This window comes from Mandrillus leucophaeus, unplaced genomic scaffold (genome assembly GCF_000951045.1).
Source record: "Mandrillus leucophaeus isolate KB7577 unplaced genomic scaffold, Mleu.le_1.0 Scaffold667, whole genome shotgun sequence".
Taxonomy (NCBI): domain Eukaryota; kingdom Metazoa; phylum Chordata; class Mammalia; order Primates; family Cercopithecidae; genus Mandrillus; species Mandrillus leucophaeus.
This window is the reverse complement of record NW_012107219.1, coordinates 1,473,486-1,497,270: the sequence shown is the minus strand read 5'-3', so window position 1 is coordinate 1,497,270 and position 23,785 is coordinate 1,473,486. Positions and strand designations below refer to the sequence as shown.

Here is a 23,785-nt window from a genome sequence, read left to right as displayed (position 1 = left end):
TGTCACGCAGGCTGGAGTGCAGTGGCATGATCATAGCTCACTGTCGTCTCAAACTCCTGGCCTCAAGTGATCTTCCCACCTTGGCCTTCCAAGTAGCTGGGACTATAGGCAATTGCCACTGTGCCTGGCTAGTTTTTTAAAAAATTATTTTTGCTAATGATGGGGTCACAACATCTTGCCCAGGCTGCCCATGTTTTCATTTGTACAATCAGGATGGTGCATGTGATGGATTCTGGGGCTGTTGTTACCCCAAGCCACACATGGGTCACCCAGGGCCAAGGTCTCCCTTTCAGTGATCTAAGAGGCAGACTGGGGGAACCTCTTTTGCAGCCGCATGGGGTACAGTTTCCAGCCCTGAGACACACGCTAATATGCTTCTTGCCTCCTTAGGGAGATCCTGGGATCAAAGGTGACAAAGGACCTCCTGGTGGAAAGGGCCAGCCTGGGGACCCTGGAATCCCAGGTCACAAAGGCCACACAGGCCTGATGGGTCCCCAAGGACCACCTGGGGAGAACGGACCAGCTGGACCCCCAGGGCCTCCAGGCCAGCCGGGATTTCCAGGACTGAGGGTAAGGATGCTGGTACGGCTTTGGACTTGGGGCTCCTCGGGGCCTTAAAGGGAGCCAGGGAAGTGTGTGGACTTCAGAGGCAGTAGGCTACAGATCCCAGTCTTCCAGTGACTGAAGGTGTGACCTGGAGCAGGCTACCTTTCCTCTCTGAATCTGCCGTTCCTTGTCTGCAAAAAGGAAAAACAATCCTCTTCTGATTTATGATGATCAAGTTAAATAATGTGCCTAGCTTAAGAAATACTCAAAAATAGTCCCTCTTCTGTTCAGCCCTCTTCCTCAGTGGTAATGAATCCTTAAGACTTCATTTCTTGGGCTGTAGAACTCTTCTGCCCAGGACCTTGTGCAAAAGGCAGTTGAGAAGACACCCAGTTCCCAGGGGTCTGAACTTCATTGTGGGATGGTTCACCATCCATTTTGATGCCTGGCTTTGCCACTCTTGTATCTGCCAACCTAGAGTACTCCTTCTTCCCCCTGCATCTCTCTTTTTCCAAAGCTGGGAACAAGGGCTTATTTAGAGTGATGTTTTTTTCTTTCTTTAAACATCCTTTATCCTAGTGGCAGAACTTTCATTTACACAATCTCGTGACACAGGCATACATGGGCTATAAAAAGATAGACGGCAGAGCTCCCCTGGTGGAAGTCCATGTGACCACCCCTTCCTGCTCAGCAGCCCATATGGTCTTCTGGAGACCCTTGTATTTCTCAGAGCCCAGGTCTGGATGACCTCCATGTCCCTGCCACTTCTGATGCTCTGCAGTTGCGTCAGTTCCTGGTGGCTGTGGTCAGCCTGGGTTTCAGCTGCCCTGAAAGATTCCAGGCAGCCAGAGTCTGTCTCTTGGCCAAGTCAGTGGAGAGGCTGGAGCACTCAGCTGGCTTCCAAAGCCCTCTTGGAGCTTTGCCAAGTTCTGCCAGTCCTGCTGCTATGGGCAGTGATGGGAATTCTGGGACTAATATAAAAGATTCTTGGTCAGAATAAAAGAATAAGGAAATGGAGTCTATCTCATGCCAGGTATGGGGCTACAGAGATGAGCACAGTAAGACCCCTGCCCTTGAGGGGTAGACACGGCCCTTGAGCAGTCAGACAGGAAGGGACCAGCTCTGTACAGCTTGAGGACAACTCCTCTAGGTTCTTCTAAGAATCACATGCCACTGTGTGAGCTTGGAGACAACACTTGCTCCTCTGGTTGGCAAACTCATCAGCTTCTGTGGACCAAGCACCAGAACTTGGTGAGAAAGTTGTTTAGAGCCACAGTGGACCTAAGCAGGGAAAACCAGACCGCAGGAACCAGAGTGGCCAAGTAGCCAGGCAGAGGAGATCCACAGGAGTTCACATAGAAGGCAGCCTGTGGGCTATGTCCGAAAAGTGGACACAACTTTGGCAGGGAGAGATTAGGGGCCAGATCTCCCAGGTCCAGTGCTAAGAAGGGAGTATGAGTGGAATTAATGGGCACGGTGGCTTGATCAGGAAGGAAATCCAGTGAATAAGCTGGAAGGGTATGGAAGGAAGGACAGCAGTGGCTCGGAGAGCCCAGAGTCCGGGTTGCTGTGTAAAATGGGATGATGCTGCCTGCATAACAGAAGGGAGGAAGGGATTTGAGACATGGAAAAGATTGGGTTAGGAACATGTGCTTCCCTGTGTGGGTATATACCACCTACGAACTTCCTGGCTTCCTGAGTCCTCGGGTTCTTAGGTGGCAGAAGTTACTGGGAAGATGAATGACTCCACCTTCCCTCCCTCCTAGGGGGAGTCTCCATCCATGGAAACCCTGCGTCGGCTTATTCAAGAAGAGCTGGGGAAGCAGCTCGAAAGTGAGTATCTGGACTGTGTTATGGTCTTGCAGAGAAGAGCCCAGGAAGCAGTCCTTTCATTCAGACTTGAATGCTTTTGCATCCTGGAGTAAGAAAAGCACTTGACTGACTGCTCAAGTGTAGACTAACAGGGTTGAGGAACACCCTGAAGACTGTCTGTCCTTTATCTGACACATACGTTCTCTAGGACTAGTCCTTCAGCTTTCCCTTGATTACCTCTAGTGAAGGAGAGCTCACTATCTACAAAAACAGCTCTGCTATGATCAATCATTTATTCTGTGCATTGAGCCACTTATCTAGTCTGTAAAGAATTTTGGTTATTTACTGCTATGAACCTCATGAAACTCACAGTCCAGAGGAGGAAGTAGATAAACAAATAGACAAGATGATTTTAGTAAAGTCAATAAAAGTTCTTAAATTTTATTTTTCACAGCAGGCATTAAAAGAGGACAGATGAACATACCTGAGATAGTTCAGAGGCCAGGGAGTGGATTAATGAAGGCATCCTGGAGGAGGGGCCATGTGAGCTGCAAGTTGAAAGATGAAATGTAACCCCAGGTCTATGGAACAACATGTGTGAAGGCCCTGAGTGGGGCAGGCAGGCCTAGTGCTTTCAAGGAACTAAAATCCTTTCAGTCCTGTTGCATTGACTCATTGTTACGTCCCCAGGTCTAGCATGTGCCTGTGCGTAGCAGATGCTTAGGGAGGGAGGAAAGTAGGAGGATGGTAGTAATCATGCCAGCATGTTGGCATTTGCCAAGATCAGGTGAAGTTCTCAGCACTTGCAAGTGTTAACCCAGAGAAGCCTCCAAACAATCTCATGAGGCTCACGTAATTATTCTAAGAATTGTTAGAAGCAGAATTATTAGGGGCTAAGTAACTTAAGGTTGATGAGCTGGGGAGATCTGGCCAGGATTTGCACCCGGGCAGCCTCACTGAAGGTTCTGTGCTCTTCATCACCAAACTGTCTTGAACAACAGCCATTCCCATTCCCTCTGCAATGGAAAGTTAGAGGAGAAGAAAGTCACACAAGATCTTGTTGCAGCGAAGAAGAGAAATCCATAACTACTTTCCAGGCGCACAAGGACAAAAGGGGAGGGCACGTTTATTTACATGATCATGTCTCAGTTATTTTGCACCTCCCATTGCGAGATTCTGTGCTGGGAGCAAGGACACAGCTGTAAACAAGACGGCCCTCCTTCCTGTCCTCTTGGAGTGTCCAGAGGAACACGGTCCATTTCCATACAGGAAAAAAAACATGGTCTTTTTCCTGTATGGAAATGAGGGCAAAGGACTGTTTTCTGGAGCACACATCAACGAGTGGGTGCTGGGTGGGAGAAGGAGGCGATGAGAGGAGGGAAATAAGGACCAGATTGGTGGGTACCATGGGTAGGTGGTGTTCTGAGGTCTCATGTGTGTAGATCTCTGAGTTCTACCTTCTGAATGTTGGATTCATCAGTGACAGAAATGGCCTTTGCTTTTGGGGGATCTCTAGCCCAAGAGCAGAGACAAGACCCCTTTCAAATTGGGTTGGGTAGAGAATCTGCTGGGCTAAGTCGTTTCTTCCAAACAGGCCTTTGAGGAAGGAGTATCCACTCCACTTTAAAGATGACAAAATCAAGGCTCAGAAAAGTTGAGCAGTTTGTTAGGTTGCAGAAGTGGACCACCTGTCCTCCTGCTGCCTTGTGAGAGGAGTAGTAGAAGGGAGGTACTCTGGGAAGTGATCAGCCAGGCAGTCAGAAGAGCCTGACTCTGCCTTGGTTTTCCTGTCAAACGCCGGGGGCCTTGGGTAGCCTCCCAGCCTCTGGTCTTGGTCACACTGTCTGCAAAATAGCAGTTTGGGCCTAATTACCTATGACTGCATGGCAAACAAAGACTGCCCTTGGTGGCCACCAGATGGGCATATATCCCTGTCCCATTGAAAGGCTGCCAGACCAGCACTGGACCTCTGGGTCTTTAAATCAGCTCTGTCATATTAACATTTTAGATGTATAGGATCTCCAATAACCATCGTGTCCCGCTCTTTAGCTTATAGATGAGGAATTTGACATTGGAGAGGAAAAGTGACCAACATAGCTTTGTGTAAGCCACTTATCTCCTCCATCCCAGCGTCAGTTTCCCCAACTGACCACTGCAATTGCTACTACTGCTACTGCTGTCCGTGCTACTATGGCTTCCATCGTTCTGCCCCTGGGGTAGCAGCCAGCATCTCTTGAGCACTTAGCAAGTGCCAGGCACTATTTCACGTATATCATCTCACGTACTCCATCCTCATTCCAGCCCAGTGGGGTAGGTGCTAGTTCGTTGTCTCCATTGCATAGAAAGGGACACCAAGGCTGAGAATGGTCAAGTAGCTTGCTCGAGGCCACCTGGCTGGCCGTGGCAGTCCTGGGATCCCAGCCTAGGCAGACCTGCTCCAGGGTCAGTGATGGTCACTACTGATTAAGTCACCCCATGGCCAGCCACAATCAGAAGGTGCCCATACAAATGCTGCACATATGCCAAGTGACGTGTCATCGATATTGTTTCTGCAGCTATTATTGGCCCCTTGGTTCTGAGTTGGCAGTGAGTAGCCGTCCTGTCCTATGTCCACTATCCATTCTTCATGAAATGCCTCTCTTCTTCCTACTCCACAGCCAAACTCGCCTACCTCCTGGCCCAGATGCCCCCAGCGCACATGAAGGCATCTCAAGGCAGACCCGGGCCCCCAGGGCCCCCTGGAAAAGATGGGCTTCCAGGTCGGGCCGGCCCCATGGGGGAGCCAGGTCGTCCTGGGCAGGGTGGTCTGGAAGGACCCTCTGGACCCATAGGTCCAAAAGGTGAGTGAAGACCAAAAGAAGAGTGAGGAGATGTGCTCCATGTACTTCTGGAAGGTAGAGAAGGAACACGGCTGAGAGGTGGCACTGCATGCATTATTCATGCCACTCTCACTGCCTGTAGCTTGGTAACACCCAGAGTTTTGGCATCATATAATTTTATCATATGCATAAGAGGCTTTCATATTTGACATTTCTACAAAATTATGCTTCTGCTAGGAAGATTGAATCAGTTCCCTCCTACTTTCTTGTTCTCTCTCCATCTCCGCTGCTCAAGTTTCAGGGAGGTAAACAACATGCCTCCTTCTTCCCCTACCGAGTTTAGCACTGAGGAATCAGACATTTCATCTCAATGGAGATTAAATGCCAGCCTTAAAATTGGAACAGAACAGCTGTTAACTGCCCAGGTCTCAAGGCAGTGACTTATCAGGACATCAGAGCTCCAGCCAACAGAAGGTCTCTCTTTCAGAGGGTGGAGGCTGTACCATTTAACTCATCACACAGTGGCAAACAGGTCAGAACACTTACTCTCTCTGCAGGAAGACAGATGTGAGAGAGAGAGGGGAAGGATTAAAAAATAAATTTAAAAATATTATTTTTTTAACAAATAAAAGTGTTTTTTTTTTTTTTTTTTTAATTTACTTCAGATTCTGGGATACATGTGCTGAATGTGAAGGTTTGATACATAGGTATATATGTGCCATGGTGGTTTGCTGCACCTATCAAACCGTCACCTAGGTTTAAAGCCCCGCATGCATTAGGTATTTGTCCTAATGCTCTCCCTCCCCTTGACCCCCACCCCTCAACAGGCCCCGTCCAAGTGTTCTCATTGTTCAGCTCCCACTTATGAGTGAGAACATGTGGTGTTTGGTTTTCTGTTCCTGTGTTAGTTTGCTGAGCATGATGGTTTCCAGCTTCATCCATGTTCCTGCAACAGATCTGAACTCAATTCTTTTTAATGGCTTCATAGTATTCCTTGGTGTCTATGTGCCACATTTTCTTAATCCAGTCTATCATTGATGGGCATTTGGGTTGGTTCCAAGTCTTTGCTATGGTAAATAGTGCTGCAATAAACATATGTGTGCATGTGTCTTTATAGTAGAATGATTTATAAAAGGTTGTTTAAAAAATATTTGATCTACTTTTTAAAGCTTGCCTGCTTTCAAATAGCTTATACAATTAATAATTTTTGAATAAGGCAATTTCAAATAAAGATAAAAGACAGGAGACCAGCCCATAATTCACTCCTGTGCGATTAGGAGTAAGTGTGGGGCAGGGAAAAGAGCATGTGGTGTCATTTTAGCTGCTCTGGAGTGACTTGTTGGAGTTAGGGAGACAGATGCCTCTAACATTGTCCTCTTTTGATCTCCCATTTTCTTACTAATTCTTAATTTGTGTATCCATTTCCTATAATGTTTCTCCTACTTGAAAGGCTTTTTGTTAAATTTGTATATTCTAGTCCTACTCATATGATTTCATAAAACAAAATATATAAAATAAATGTCAACAAGAAAGCATAAAGCATAGAGAACATCAGATTGTGGCAGAATACTGACCAAACATAATTATTATAACAATAAAAGTGAATGGTCTGAAGTCCCTGTGAACCAGCAGAATTTCAATTGGGATTACAAAAGAAAATATATTGCATGCAGCAGATATTCTGGAAACAATATGGCAAAACAAGTGATTGATTTAAAAAACAAGGGTGAGAGACAGTTTACTCCCATCTCCACCATCTTCATTCAAATATGATCTCAAGTGTCCTCCCAGGGGAAATGGATCACTCTGTCTCCTCTGCGTGCGTGGAGTGGTTTTTAAAATTCCTATGATGGTACTTATCGCACATTCTGTTTCATACTAGAATGTTCTTCGTGCCCTATTTTATTTCTCTTATTAAATTTCAAGCTTCTTGAGAGTAGAGCTGTGTCTTACTTATCACTGCATATGCCTATGTGAGTGTTGAATTTGTTTATATATCATCCCGTTTCTTCCTGATAAAAGTTCAGGTACAATGCTTGGAAATACAGGAAGCATGGACATATAAGAGGGGATGCATGCGGACTTCTGTGTGTATGGCATATGAGAGAGAGTGTGTAGGTGTGTACATTTGTCTGAATGAGTCAGTATGTGTATATGAGTGTATGTATACAGTTGTCAATATGGTTTGAATATATATATATGTCTGTATGGAATTGGGTAGATGTGTGCTTGAGCAAATGTTCATATGTAAATATGCGTTTTTAGGAGGGAGTGTTTGTTTGTTTTGGTGATTCCATGTGCATATTTCTGAATGTGACTGTGTGCTGAAGTGTGTGTGTGTGAATGAGTATGTGAATGGGAATTGGGGTACTGTGCGGCATGAGGGTATGCACACAGGGTGATTTAGACTGGAACACTGCAGCAGCCCAGTGTTGCACCTGGACATCCCGTTGCAGGATGTCCAGTTTCTGTTGTCCCCGGGGGTCTCCACCATCAAAAGTGCATGTTTTTCTTCCCAGGTGAGCGAGGAGCCAAAGGTGACCCAGGTGCACCTGGAGTTGGCCTCCGAGGCGAGATGGGACCCCCTGGCATCCCAGGTATGACTCATTCTGGAGGCTCAGGGGTAGGGTGTGAGCTACCTGGAGATGCAGCACTCCTGCCCGTGGCCCCCCAGGACTCAGCAGTGAGTGGAGAGGAGGGGTTAGGCTCTACAGATGAGGAGGAGACAGAGATCACTTACTTAGTTTCATTAAATATTTCTAAACTACGACCTTCTTGACTTACTAAGAAAACTATAGTGTATTCTATGAATTGTTGAAGTGTGTCCTGTGAATTTAAAATTTCATGAAATGGTCCTAGAGAAAGCAAAACAAAACAAACAAAACAAAACAAAACAAAAACTGACTTGGGCTAAATCAGGAACTGCTGGGGACTATGTTTCTCTTTCAGACATTTCTGGTGCACATTCACTATCCTAAGTGCTGAGGACTCACATTTTAAAATGTGTCTATTTTGTTTAACCTAGCACTTTCGAAATTCACTTGAAAGAGGAGTCCTTTTTCTTTCACTGTGCAGTTGTTAATATCCCTTTAGCACTTCTCAGAATATGTTTTGGGAAATGCTCAGCCAGTGGTAGGGTGGTTAGCTGTCCCAGGGCTGAGGACGTTTCTGGGACCTGGGAATTTCAGCTTTAAAACGAAGACATGACTTGAGAAAACTGGGACAAGTTGGTCATGCTACCCAGTGGCCATGTTGGAAGATCTCTACAATGCAACAATAATCACGTTCCAAAATGAGGTGTATAGGTAGAAGGTAGAAGAAATTTGACTGTTGAGGCTTCTATTTTTTATTTAACTTTAATTTATATGTTTGCCTGAGGTCATATCTGAATATTGATCTTATAGAGAATTTCAATTTTAGTATTTATACCTTCATGATTTTCCAAATTTTCTAAAGTGGATATTTATTATTATTTTCCTTAGAGAAGATAATTAGAAATACATTATAAATATTTATTTTTATGGCTCACCTATTTTCAAATAGCTTATAATATTAAGAGTAACATTTAAAACCAGGCAATTTCAAATCAAGAATAAATGGCCGAACAGAAACCATTAAAAAGGAGGAAGTAACTGTACCAATGTGGAAGTGAGATAATTATCACATTTCAGTGGCTCTTAGCCCAAGGAATGAATAACACTGAGGCCTCCAAACTTGATCTAGGCAAGATTATAGATTAAATAGCTATTACCAAAGCATTAATAGAATTAATGAAATATCTACCGATCTTTTTAAGTGAAAAGTTTACTTTGTGTTTATTTTATATCAGATTTTCTGATAAGATGATTACTAAGACTTAAGAAGGGATGTCACTACTAGGGTTAAACGCAAGACTTAGCACTGACCTTCCAAGTTCCCAAAGCTAAGAAGAAAGATAGGTTGACTATATATGATGTTATGATGTTACTAAGTGAAGGGACAGAAGTTTGTCTATAGGCAGTATTTTCTGGATCTCAATTTTGGACTATTTTAAGTGTCACTTACTTGCATCCTAGGTGTTGTCTTTGGCCATGATTTTGCAGAATAGCTTAATGTAATCCAAATATGTGGTTCAAATTTAATGTGTAGATAAAGCTGAGAAAATAGAGATTTGGGACAAGTTGGATGTTGAGTAATGGAATGTCACCAGGTGTCTCTAAGGTCATGTGAATTGGGGCTAAGGGTTAATGATTAGGACTTGGTGTCTACTCTCCATTCAGACACGTTCCGTAGACCCATGTAAGAACCCAGAAGGCCAGGTCTCTCATCTGACTCTTCAGTGGAAAACGTATACCCTAACTGGTCTCAATCTACCCTTGTTTCTTTCTCTCCAGTGGTACCTGGATTACTATCCCAGGTCCAATAGTTAAAGCAACCCCTCCTTCTGCATATTGAGGTGCTCCTGCTACCTTGTGTTTATGTGGACCACTCTAGTTGCTCAGAGCTCCCAGACCTTGGGGATGTTCCATCTGAGGACGTTTCAGGCCTGAGTTCATAGTGAATGGAAGCTGTGAGGTCAGGGCCCATCCCCTCCCAGAAGGATCTTGAACCACCTTCTGTTTCTTTTGCTCCTTGGGCCAGGTCAACCCGGGGAACCTGGCTACGCTAAAGATGGACTTCCTGGGATCCCTGGCCCTCAAGGGGAGACAGGACCAGCTGGACATCCTGGCCCCCCAGGACCCCCTGGTCCCCCAGGCCAGTGTGACCCTTCCCAGTGTGCCTACTTCGCCAGCCTTGCTGCCCGGCCAGGTAATGTGAAGGGCCCCTAGAGGACTCTGGAAAGCCGGAAGACTGCAGTGGATTTCTGAAACTTGAACTCGGAGCCCAGTGGGAAGCCAGAGGTCTTGAAAGACTTCAGCCATGTGTTCCTTTTTTTTCTTTCTTTTATTGTTTGCTTTTTGTTTTATTTTCTTGAGAGACCTCAAAATTATTAAATCCAACAGATGCTGCCGGTCGGTCAGATGATTATTAATATTATTCTTGTTGCTAATTATTATTATTATTTCATATGCTGATGCTTTGTGAGTTCTTTCCCACTCCTTTGAAGTTGGGAAAACTTGATTTGTGGGGCAGGAGATCGTTTCTTCATTCTTCTGACAGCCCCCGTCTGATGTGTAACTGCCCATTTTAAGGAAACTCTTGGTGCTACAAAACCCTGACCAGACACTTGACAAATTTACCTCTTTCTTCAAAAGAAAAACTTTAAGAAAATGAGTCAATGGGCTTCATTCTCAGTCATGTCCAGAGATCACCCAGGGAGAAATAATACAAACACTACCACTGTCCAGAGAGGGAAAAGAAGCAGGAAGAGAAAGAATTTGCAACCATGAGGAATGTTCCCACCTCCCGATGGGACATGCATTTGGAGAACACAGAATCAGCCCTCAGGGTGCACTCCAGCCATCTCAGTGCTCCGAGCTCACAGAAATGAAATAATGTCTGTGGTTGGCAATGGCTTTGTGGGATCATGTCTTGGCCAAAGATGGGAAAACCCATGTTGAAGAGGCAGCCCTTGAGAGTTGATTTGTCTTCTAAACTGTGGGTAAGGCCCCTTCAAGTTCCTCTTGTTGGTTTCAATTATATCAATTATAAAACAAGTGGATGTGGTGACCATCCACTTGTGTTCCCTAATGGTGGGCAGTTGGCCAGAGCACTGAGCAGAGCTGGGAAATTTGTATCTCCAGGGCTCTGTCTCTGAAATAAATGGCATCAAGTTCATGTGTGTATGTGACATGCCCTGCGCGAACAGGTGCTCAATAAATCCAAGTTTCCTTCTCCTGAGTTCTTCTTGATGATTGATTTCTTATATTCAGTGCCCACCTGAATGTGAACTCCTCAAGCACTGGGATGTATCTTTTCTTTCCGAGAACCGTAGCACAGAGTCCACATGTTCAGCCCACCTGGTGAATGAATGAGGGAGTGAATGTGTGTGCCTGACTGAGCTAGTCCAGGGCCATTCATTAGCCTGCCCTTCATATGGAAGCAGACATTTAGATGTGCACATTTATGCAGGATCACAGTGAGGAGGGAGTGAAGCAAGTCAGAAAGTTTTAGCAGAACCTGTCCTGTTAAACTGCATCTAGAGGCCGAGTGATTCACCAGTGGTCTAAGAGATGTACTCTTCCTGCATTTGTTCTTGACTGACAGATTGACTTGACTGACTGATTGATCGATCCATTGATCAGTTCATCCATCCATTCATTTGTCCATTCACCCAAGCTGTTAGCCACTTACAGACTAATGCAGCAGCTGTTTATCAAGAACTTCCTTTTTGTGATTCCCTGTTCTGGATACCTCTAATTGATTTAGAAACCGGGAACATAAACATTTCAAGAAGTTTGATGTTTCCATGGGTAGAGAAGTATTATTGCGGTGATTTAAAAGTGAAATCTGATACCTGTTCCTTGTGTTCAGTCTGCTGGTGATTCTGGGGCTGGATGGGTGTCAGGGGTCCAAAAGAAGCCATTCCTGTCAGTGCAGAATAAGACTGTCTCCCTCTCAGTCTTTTTCACATTGACCATCTTAGTTGGTTCTCTCAACCATTAAAGATGCAGAGGTGTTACTCTAATACCCTTTTTCATTTGAAGAAACTATCCCAGGGACCTTGGAAATACTCTCATCCAGTGACTGTTAACAGTTTTTGACCATAACCCACAGTAAGAGGTGTAATTTCTTAGTGATCAGTACATGCATACATATATAAAGCAAGGGTTTTGAAATAAAGTATCTACCTGATCAAGCACAATGCCCTCGAACATTTACTATTCTATTTTATTTTTATTGTTGTTGTATGAAATAGACTAAGTTTTAGAGCAGTTTTAGATTCACAGCAAAATTAAGAGGAAGGTACAGATTTCCATGTGCTCCCTGCACCCCCCCCACCACCCACACACACACACAGCCTCCCCCATCCACCCACCTTTCAAATCCCACACCCTAGCGGTACGTTTGTTACAGTTGATGAATCTACACTGACACATCACTATCGCCCAACAGCCATAGTTGACATGAGGGTTCACTCTTGGTGTTGCACACTCTATGGGTTTGGATGAATGGATACTGTAATGCCATTATCCACCATTATAGGATCATACAGAAGAGTTTCACTGCCCCAAAAAGTCTCTGTGCTCTGCCTCTTCATACTCCTCTTCTCCCCTAACCTCTGGAAACTGCTGATTTTTAAAAATTGTCTCCATAGTTTTGTCATTTCCAAAATGTCATCTAGTTGGTGTTACACAGCCTTTTCAATTTACCTTCTTTCACTTAGTGTTTTGCATTTACGTTCCTCTATGGCTTTTCTTGGCTTAATAGCCCTTTTTTTTTAAGTGCTGAATAATATCCCATTGCCTGGAAGTTTCAGGATTTATCTGTTTACCTACTGAAGGGCATCTTGGTTGCTTCCAAGTTTTGGCAGTTATGAATAAAACTGCTATAAACGTATCTGTGCAGGTTTTTGTGTGGATGTAATTATTCAACTCCTTTGGGTAAATACCAAGAAGCACAATTGCTACATCGCATGGTAAGAGCAGGTTTAGTTTTGTAAGAAACTGCCAAATCGGTCTTCCAAATAGCTGCATCCTTTTCCATTTCCATCAGCGGTGAGTTGCTGTTGCTCCACCTTCTGACCTGCATTTTGTGCTGTTAGTGTTTGGGATTTTGATCATTCTAATAGGTGCATAGTGGTATCTCATTGTTGCTTCCATTAGCAATCCCCTAATAGCATGATATCCAGCATATTTTCGTATACTTATTTCCCACTTGAATATCTTCTTTGGTGAAGTTTATGTTCAGATATTTTGCCCATTTAAAAAAATTATCTGATTTTTATTTTTGAGTCTGAAGAGTTTTCTGTATATTTTGGATGACAGTTCTTTGTCAGAAACCTGGCAGTCACAGGCCTGAGGTTCCCAATTACTGGTACTGAGTTCACATTCACAGGCAGAGGTGTTCATTTGCCAGGTGGGACGAGAGGTCAACAGTGTGAGCTGGACAGAAAACCAACCCAAATGTGTTGCATTGGAAGGATGACCTTTCATTCTGAGACTGAAATCTCTCTAATTTTTATAGTTTAAAATGATTCATACTGTGAGAAATAATAGTGAGAGGAGAATGTGGGGTGTCTGTGTGTGTGTAGGGTAATATTTACTTCTTTTTTATATCCTTACTTGACAAAATAAAGATCTGGCTTACCTACCTTATATAGTTCCCAATAACTATTATTTTGTAAGTACCAGTTCATAATTCCCACACTTAGGAATATCTGGTGTCATCCAAATCCTTATTTTTCTCCCACAAATGGGAAAAACAAGGCTCAGAAAGAAAGAGTGATTTTCCCAAAATTCTAAGTGTGGAGCCCAGTATTTGGATACAAGGGTTCGTACCACTTCTCTGGTGATTCCCTTGATATGCTGATGGTAAAAATTCATTGGGGAACTTTATTTCTAACAGTATAGATTCTAGGGAACTGCTCCACAGCCACTGGATCAGGGTCTCTGGGAGATGGTATGGAATAATCAGTGTTTGAAGTCTCCCCAGCAGATTTTAGAGATCTGTGCCCTCCCCACACTTCCTTTGCTGTCTCCCTTCCAACCTAAGCACCATGGAGGCCTCCTGCTGCTCAGTTTCCCAGAGTCCCATATATTTCAACCCAAACCTGGGGCTCAGAGTTCAGGTAAACCCAGAACAAGACTCAGATGTCCCCACAGATTTTAAGATCTTCGAAGATGAGATGCTTCATCCTCACTGCTGTGAGCTTGAAAAGATGCTTTCCTGGGTTTGGAAGAGACAGATAATTCACTCAAGTAGCCCAAGGAGTTGGGCTCAAACCTGGAGTGACCAGCACTTTCTAGCCAGACCTTCCTACTTGCTTTCTGCCAACTGCTACAGCCTGAGGGTCCATCTCTGCAAACCCCTTCTTTCTTAGAACGCCATGGGGAAGGTGCAGAAAGAGTTGATTCTGTGTTTTGGAGAAACTCAGCACCTGGTTCAGTAGATGCTCAATACACAGCAGATATTCAATAAATAATGGATGAGACCAGGGGTTTCCCAAAGACCTCCGGGGTGTGTTTTGGGATGCCTGGGCCCACATGGGCTTTCTCCCATATGGGGTTGGTCATACAAGCTCACTCCTCTTCCAGTTGGAAGAAGGGGAATGAGTAGAATCCTGTCATATTGGCCTTGGCTCAGGGACCACTTTGCCTTCTGCACAGGGCACCTGCATGCTTTCTTGTTGGGGGCAGGTTGGAGACCTTCTGATCAGCAGCCCTGGCTTCTGTGGGCTAGAACTTGGAAGAACTTCCCCAGCTTGAGTGCAGCCAGGCTGCAGTGCTGGGTGACCCCCATTCATTTGTTGATTAGCCTCTCTCTGGTCCCTAAGAACTGCCCAGCTGCTTGGCTTTAGTGTTGCAGCCCATTCCCTTGCTGCCCAGTGTACTCCAGCTGCTCGAAACTGGAGACATCAAAGGAATAACCAAGTAACCTCAGTTTCCTCCTCCATTAAATAAAATCAACAACATTAATTCACAGGATTTGGGTGAGGATTAAATTTTTTAAAAGTAGGGCAAACTAAACCATCCTTTACAAGAGTCTCTTTGCCATCTTTTAAAACACTTGAGTCAACCTTGCTCATTTGTTCACTTTAATTCAAAGAGAGGAGCTCTTTTTAAACCAGTGGGTGCTCACCTATTTTTCAAAGCATGTTCCCTTAAGCTTTATCATTTATTCCTTGCAACACAACTCTGATGGGCCAGGCGTAGATCTTTGCCCCTCCATTCATTAGGAAACTGTGTCAGAGGGGTGAGGCAATATGCCCAAAGTCATGCACAAAACTCTTGTCTCCCACTTCCTGGAGAATGCCCCACCTCCCTGCTCTATGACACATGACACAGAAGCATGCTCTGAGCCAGCAGACAGCAGCCTCACTCTGGGCCGCCTTTGCCTGTGTCCCTCCTGGACTCTCCTGGTGAGGTGAAGAGAGCTGACTCCAAACCTGTGTTTTTTAGAAATGTTCTCCAGGGCAAAGGAGAAGCTGTTTGTTAAATCATTAAAAGGAGGGAGGGTGTATTTCTGGCTGCATCTTTGACGTGGTTGGGGAGATGCTATTTTAGGGGAATCATTTTTTTTCTCTTCCTTTTCTTTTCTTACCAATTGTGAACATTTGTCTTCAGGTTGCTTTGATGGTGCTATTTTGTGAAGCCAGGGTTATGAGGGTAATGTATGTGGTTGAAGATAGTGGGCTCTCTGTGAAGCTGGTCTGAACGTTCATTTGGGAAGAGAGGGAATGTGGGGTAAGCGATGTATCTGTTCTCCAGATACTTGAGGCCTGAAAAGGTGCATACAATGAAGTAATACCAGACACAGATATTTCCAGACCAACTAATTCCCCATTTCTTTTTTTTTTTAAATTATTATACTTTAAGTTCTATGGTACATGTGCACAACATGCAGGTTTGTTACATATGTATACATGTGCCATGTTGGTGTGTTGCACCCATTAACTCGTCATTTACATTAGGTATTTCTCTTAATGCTATCCCTTCCCACCCCCCCATACTATGACAGGCACTGGTGTGTGATGTTCCCTGCCCTGTGTCCAAGTGTTCCCATTGCTCAGTTTCCACCTGTGAGTGAGAACATGTGGCGTTTGGTTTTCTGTCCTTGCGATAGTTTGCTCAGAATGGTGGTTTCCAGCTTCATCCATGTCCCTACAAAGGACATGAACTCATCCTTTTTTATGGCTGCATAGTATTCCACAGTATATATGTACCACGTTTTCTTAATCCAGTCTATCATTGATGGACATTTGGGTTGGTTCCAAGTCTTTGCTGTTAGTGCTGCAATAAACATACATGTGCATGTGTCTTTATAGTAGCATGATTTATAATCCTTTGGGTATATACCCAGTAATATGATCACTGGATCAAATGATATTACTAGTTAGATCCTTGAGGAATCGCCATTCTGTCTTCCACAATGGTTGAACTAATTTACACTCCCACCAACAGTGTAAACGTGTCCTAATTCCCCATTTCTACAAGCATTGTTCCTAAGGTGTTCTTGGTTATTGCCTTCACTACTTACAATCCTGATGTATGGGAAAGAAGGAGTGAGAATGAGGAAAACTAGCCTTGTTCTGAGAGGCGTGCTTGGCTAAGAGGCCCCACACTGACAATTTGACCTTTGGCGGCATCGTTAGCCAGGATCCTTTGTGTGCGGCAGGACAAGCTGTTGCCATGGAGACATTTGTGAGGTTGTCTGGCCTGGTCTCACTTTGGTTCCCTTCTGGAATGCCCCCTGTCGTCACTGAAGAATAGAGAAGTTGACAGGGATGACAGAGCTCCCTGCCATTCAGAGCGGGGCTATTCTCCATGGTCAGAGTGGATGGGGCATAGTGGGCAAATGACAGTCCTTCACTCTGAGCAAACATGGGCCAGGTGCTGGGGATACCACAGTGAACAGGATAGAGGTCCATTCTTAAGGAGCTCACAGTCTAGGAGACTGGTCTATAATTAACTCCCAAAGTGTGTTTCTGGGCAACATGTACAGGGACAGACACGCATGGAACAGAATCTGGCAATTGAATTTGATTAGAGCTATAAATAAAATTTATAGGTATTATAGAAGATTCCACAGTAGAAATAAAGATACTATCGTCTGCCAGTGAGTGTGCCCGTTGAGTGCTTGGAGCCTCACACACTGTCTCTCACCACAGTCCTGGGGAGCAGGTGTTTTTAGCCCCATCTTTACAGGGAAGGATGTAGCAGCAAGACAGAAGAAGGGCCGCCCCCAGGCTTCACAGCAGCAAGGCCAAATCCTGCTATGAAATATGAAGTGTCTGCGGCTTGGCCTTTCCCACCCGACCACTCCACACACTGGATGTAGGGTGAGGCGGAACTGCATTTGGGACCTCTCCTCGTCTTATTCAGGAAACATGGAGCTCTTCCTTCTGTGAGACTCCACCCTGGGGACCCTTCGGTTCTGTTTTTCAGAATCTTGTTTTCAGGGCATAAGAGTTGCCTGAGTTTCACGGGAACCTGTTGAGATGTTCCTTTGAGGACATGCAGGAGGCCTGCAGAAGGCAAAATGTACCCCCTCTCAGAAGCGATACATTTAAGGAATTTGATCCTATAGAAGGAATCAGGACACACAAACCCACTCAACTCCCCACCTGCCACAGCACAACGAGGGGTTCTGAGGGTCACGAGGAGGAATTTAGACCCACGAGGGTACATTGGAGAACGCTGGGTGGACTCAACCCATGGCACACAAAGAACTGTGATATTCGTCTTGAAAAATGAACGTTAGATGCCTCAGAGCTGAATTTGGACACCTGAAGGGAGAGTCCAAGAAAGGAGTGGATGAGTAAAGTTAGGAGATGATGGTTCTCAGGGTGGCGTTCATGAAAACATTTGGTCAGAAAGGCCCAGAGACAGTGGGCACAGCCATGAAGGACCTGAGCCCCCTCCACCAGAGGTCTTCAAGCAGAGAATATTCCAGGCACAGCAGGGGCTCAGGACACACCCTTAAATGGGGTCAGCCTAGGGAAACTGTGCTAGCTGCTGGGGATTCATAGTTTGAAGCTGAGGAATGGGACTTTGTTTTTTGGGAGGATAATGAGACCAGCATGCTGGTTACCAGGTGGTAAGCAAGAGAAATATGGTAAAGAAACAGGCCACACAGCTTGTGTCAAAGAGAATCTTTTAGGTCACAGTTGGGTAGCAGCGGGGGTGGGGTGGGGGAAAAAGAGAAGTGACAATGATGAATCATCTTCTACAGGGCAGATGTTGGCCTAGACACTGTACAAATGCTGTTTCATGTGGCCTTCGTGGCCAGCATCTGAGGCAGGAATTGATACCTCTGCATTTGAAAGATGAAGCACTCAAGACTCAAAGTCGATGCTCCCCAGGTCCAGTAGCAGGGCAGTGCAGAGATGGAAGAAGAGCCTGGGTGCTCTCTCTCTTTCTCCTGGGCGGTAGGGTTGCCCAGAGCTCCAGGTGAAAGGAGTTCAAGAGCAGGTGCCACTGGAATGCAAATCAGGAATTGCTGCTGCTTGCAAGATAAAACACTAGGAGATGAGGAGGACGGAGGCCCAGCCCTGGCCAAGCTCCAAGGGGGCTTGTACTAAACTCTACCCACTGGAATGGACGCGAGGGATGGGAAGACACAGGCTGGGTTGTCATCATCCCGGGGCCTGGGTGGGGCCGAGCCTCTTATATTACCAAGTCTGACACTGTTCTGGTGACAACCAGGAGCAGCCAGACCCCAGGTCGGGCACAGATGATACCCAGGGCCAGTCTGCTGGGACTCCTAAGTAGCCACGGTTCCCTGAAAGGAATTAAGAGAGACAACAGAGAAATGAGTCCCAAAGCCCAAGAATGCTGACGCTGTAGGGTGGCTTGGAGACCCGTTCTGTAGTTGCAACAATTAAAGGTTCAGAAAGGGAAAGCCACTTGGCCAAGATCAAACAGCAAGAAAGTGCCCTCAGACCCCAGATGGCTGCCATGTCCAAGAAACATCTTGACCATTGTTTAATTCAATACCTTGGATTTTGCCTTAATTTTTATTTGACTTCTTCATGAGGCATAATATCTATGTATTTTTTAATCAGATGATAAAATGAAAATAAAATGATTACACTGAAAAATGTGTTTACCCATGTCCACCAGTGGGTTGTGAACCCCCTTAGACAGATACCACTGGAAAGAGCATTGTGGGGTAAAGGATCAGACAGAACCAGTGTCCAGTCAATTACTGGTCCCCAGAAAAAAGGCACCTGACTTCTCTGCCTGCAAGCAGGGAGACATAATCCTGACCTCCAAGGGTGTTAGTGAGGTTTGTCGGAGATACTGTGAAGGACACAATTTTAAGTCCAGACAGGATCAATAAAGGGTGCTGTGCGAAGCCAGGTTAGTGCTAGAGGCAAAGAGAGAAACTGGCAACACTGATTCTTTATTTAAAATTTGATATTCTGTTCATCATGGATTTTTGGCATGAATTCCGATTTTAAAAAAATACTGCATTGACATATTCATCTTGAGAATATCTGTGGCTCACCCATACTTCTCCCCCAAGGCGAGCTCTTCACTTGTCTCACCCCTAATCCCTGTCGTGCTGGAGTGGGGCTGATGAAGTGCCAGGGGCAGCCTGTTTTGGCAGGAAAACCAGATTGTCCCCAGGGCTGGGCTGGGCTGGGCTAACTCTGAGACAGCACCAGGCAACGTGCAAGTTAACCCAGCTGGCAGACCAGATTACTTGGGCTGAGAAGCCAGGGCTGGGCTGGGCTAACTCTGAGACAGCACCAGGCAACGTACAAGTTAACCCAGCTAGCAGACCAGATTACTTGGGCTGAGAAGCCAGGGAGTTAGACAAATATCTGAGGGATGATTTCTTCCCACCTCCTCACCACAGGGACAGGGAGATAAAGCCCAGAGAAGAGAAGGGGCGTCTGAGATGACTTGCCTAGGCCAGGCACGGTGGCTCACACTTGTAATCCTAGCACTTTGGGAGGCTGAAGCAAGGGGATTGTTTGAGCCTAGGAGTTTTGGTCCAGCCTGGGCAACACAGTGAGATCCCATGTCTACAAAAAATCAAAATAGCCTACTGGTACATGCCTGTGATTCCCAGCTACTAGGGAGGCTAAGGTAGGAGGATCACTTGAGTCCAGGAGGTAGGTATGGTGAGCTATGATCATGCCACTGCACTCCAGCCTGGATGACAGAGCAAGACCCTGTCTTAATAATAATATTAATAAGATGGCACACGCTAGTGCAAGAGGGAGGCAGCTCCTAAGGCGTGCCTTCCATTCCTCTCCAAGGTCCTATGCTGGAGGGTGCCCAGCATACCTGCCTCAGGGGTTGCTTCGACTAAAACATCTGCAGGAGCTAAGACTGAGCCCCAGGGACAGAACTGGCTCCCAGTGGAGTCTCTCTAGACTCCCAGGGGAGAGCATCCACCTGCACGATCTCACTCATCTCTACCTGGGGTGCAACAACCTTCAGGAGCTGCCCCAGCAATGGTCTCCTTGGGGAAGCTTGAGCATCTCATCCTCCCTAACAGCTGCCTGCAGTCTCTGTCTCCTGAGCTGGGACCATGTGCGGAGGCCTTGCGCAGCCTCCCTGAACTGCTGCCAGCTGTAAGGGTGCTGGGAAAACCCTGGACCTTCTAGTCTGCTGACCCCTGGAAAGGAAAGGTGATAACCTTAAGACGGATCGTTCAGCTTCTGCGGTCCTGTTTTCATTCCTGTGTCCTGGAAGCCCAAGCTTCACCTGCCTTTGGTTCTTTGGGCCTCAGCTGCAGAGGCCCAGCCACTTACTCAGCAGGTGGGAGGAATTTCCCGGCTGGAGCAGTTTTCTCCTGAGAGGGAAGCCCTGAGTGGTTCACTCCCCACACGTGGCCTGCCCTGTGGCTCATTCCTTCACTGCAGAACTAGATGAGATTCAGAATGCATTCCTTATTAGCCGGAAGCTACTCGATTAGTCATTTATTTAATTACTTATTTTTAAGTCTAAGATAGTCTGTTAGCAGCGTTAGATGAGTTTCTTAGCCCTCTGGTAAAAACAGGGGCTCTTTGTATGATGGAGTGCGTACTTTTCACGGGTTTTCCCCATTTAGCTGGGACCTCTGGTTAGGAAGCCTCCTAAAGGTGCTCATTAACAGGCACATTCTCTGTGTCTGGAACATTCAAGCAATTGATGATCTTGCTCATATACCCCATGGGACCGAGTGACAGAGATGGGGCTTCCTCCCCCTCTGGGGTTGATTTCAGCCCCCTTTCCTCTGGTGCCTACCTAAGAAGCTGAGTTTCTCCCAACTTTAGATTACAGCAATACCGTGGTTTCCTGCTGTGCGTTTTCTGAGTCTGCCTATGCCAAGATTTGGAAGCTGTAGGTAGTGAGTCTCCTTCCATGCCTGTGGCCATCTGGTCTCTGAATGGCCTGACAGGCATTCGTGGTCTGTCCTCAGCTGCCTCTTCAGGCCCAGCTCCATGATACACCTCCAAGTCCTTCTCCATAGACACATCCAAAGATCTTCAGTTCTCTGAGTGCCCTACCATCCCCCGCAAAGCTGCCCTTCTGGCCAGGACATCCTCCCAGGCCACTACTGCACCCTCTGCCCTGACTCACTGGCTCTCACTTGTCCTGAGGGTCAACTCAGCTCTACCGCTACTGTGGGAGCGGCGCCAGTGCAGTCGGACAGATGGTAAGCAAACCTACAGTAAGGGTCCGACTCCTGACTTGGAAGGACATGGGCCTCCTTTCCCACTTTCCAGCATATGCTTTGGACAAGTTTCAAAAGCATCCCAACATGTTGATTTCCCCCTCTCTTAATGGGAACCTAAATAGTGCCTTCTTTATAAGATTGGTGGGAAGTGTAAATCAATTATTCTATGAATGGTATTTCAATATCTGACATGTAGGAAATATTTTTAAAAAGCTGGTGTTATCAGTAGCATCGCCATTATCATCATCATTTGCATTATTAGCATTGATCTGAGACAGCTGTTCTGTGACCACTTTTCCTTACAGTTCCTGGAGCCTCCTGTGGCCAGGTAGCTTTCAGCAACAACAACAGGCAGGGAAGGCTCGTTCACCTGCCTTTCCTCCCCCGTCCCCCGTCTCAGACAACGCACAGGCAGCCTGCTGGGAAGCTGGACTCAGATGGTACAGGGCCTCACTGCTCTTTGGATCTCCAGTCCTCTGGCTAAACCCCTCTTTCATGCTTCCATTCCTCCACCCTCAAGATCCAAAGGGCTTCCTGTCCCCTCCATCCAGCAGTGAGGACAGGAGGAGTGGAGGATGATGGAAAACCACTCAAGGAGCCTGGCAAAGGGAAGAGGAGATGTGGGAAAGGGGCTGGGGGTGGGATGGGAGTAGATGGAGATGATAAGAGCTTCTGATTGTTCAGAGCGGGGAGAGGTGGTGTAGGAGACTCAGAGAAGGAGAGTTCAGGGTGAGTGGTCTCTGCCCACTAAGAGGATAGGCCCAAGCTCTGGCTTCAGTTAAGCAAATCAGAGAAGTCATTCTCCCATCCTCATTCCACCTGGAAATCCATGTGAGTTGAATTGTATCATTTTAGCATGAAATAAAAAGTGATGAATCCTTCCTTGAGATCCCATATTGCATCTATATTTATTTTTTATCTATCTATAGATAGAAAATGGCTTTAAATCAATACCTCGAACTGCAGCCAAAAACCACCAGGTTCCTTCTAGTTTTCTCTTTCCACATTTGTAACTCTCTCCTCCAACAATGAGAAATGGACCCCATCATCCTAATACCTTTATTTATTTCACCCATTCCCTGTATACTCCCACTGCCACTGCTATTACACCCCCAACCTGATCCAGGCTCTGACACCCCCAGGCCACCTCCAACCCCTGTGGCCCTTCCTGGAAGTCATTCTCACGCACTGAGGCTGTGTCATCCTGAGCAGGCTGCCCTCTCCCCTCTCTGCGTGGCTCTGCCTCCACACTGTGTTTTTCTGATCTTGACTGGGCTCTGACACCTCCAAGCAGGCAGCCCTACCCAGCACAGGCTCTGAGTTCTTTGGCCAGTCCTGCCCCTCTGTGTGGACACCTTGCTCACCCTGCTGGGGCTCTGACACCCACACACGGTGCACCCCTCGCCCTGCTTGGGATCTGTGCTTCTCTGTTTTCAGAATCCTTTCATATCTGCCTGGTGGATTGTTAATCCCTGAAGGTCAGAGTAGACCCATCACAAAACATCACCCTGTGAGACTGGGCATCAGACAGTGGCCTTTTCGTGTGAACAAAGCCACCCAAGTCATGCAGGTCCGAGTGGAGAAAGACTCTGGGAAGTTGCTGGAGATCTGCTTCCATGCTCTGACCCCAGAGCTCGGCCCTCTACTCAAGATCCCCTTCAGTTCCACTGCCCTCCCAAGCCAGGAAGCTGGGCCCTCACCATTTACTGCAGAGGGCTCTTCAGAGCCCGCGAGAGAAGAAAACAGTTCCAGACACCGTTTGACTACATATTGAGTGACAAAGAGAGGACAGAGAGATGAAAAATTCAAGCGGTCTGCAAGGCTGGAGGTGTTCACACTCTGAGTTCTGCTTGATCAGCTGCCCTGCAGCCCCTAAAGTTCATCCGGCTTTTACAGCACCACCCAGGACCACACTGTCACCAACCAGCTGGTGCCCACGTGGGAATAAGCATCCCTGGACATATTGGTCCCTTTGGAAATGTGAAAACTTCTCAGGTGCTGAGATGGGTGACCTCTTTATTCCACCACTTCAGCCCCTCCCGTGCTTCTCCTCCGTTCATCCTCAGCCACTGCCTCAGTGTGGGTTCGCTCATCTCCCACCTGGAGGAGCAGCAGTGTCCTTTCTCTGGTCTTTCCCTCTCAGTCTTCCTTCCCTCCTGCCTCCAGGACACTTATCCTGAAAGCCCATGCTGAAGAGTCCGCTCCAAGGCTCAGCACTTTCTAATAACCTTAGATTGACTGAAACCTTCCACACCCAACTTTTTCTGAGTTCCTACGTATGCCCAATACTCTGCTGGCATCTTTCACAAATGCGCCTTTATCAGACTCCTTCAGCCACATAGTGAGGCGGA

General features: G+C 46.2%; 1 protein-coding gene across 1 annotated transcript in view; it reads left to right on the top strand.

Annotated features, from left to right (window-relative positions):
• The window catches only part of COL22A1 (collagen, type XXII, alpha 1), a 263,426-nt gene extending 252,429 nt beyond the window's left edge, over positions 1-10,997 (top strand). The window contains exons 59-62 of the mRNA XM_012001612.1: positions 2,313-2,379; positions 5,016-5,198; positions 7,697-7,774; positions 9,798-10,997. Of these exons, the coding sequence (XP_011857002.1) occupies positions 2,313-2,379; positions 5,016-5,198; positions 7,697-7,774; positions 9,798-9,985 (516 nt within the window). The 3' untranslated portion in view covers positions 9,986-10,997. The remainder of the gene's footprint in view (positions 1-2,312; positions 2,380-5,015; positions 5,199-7,696; positions 7,775-9,797) is intronic.
• The last annotated feature ends 12,788 nt before the right edge of the window (positions 10,998-23,785 follow it).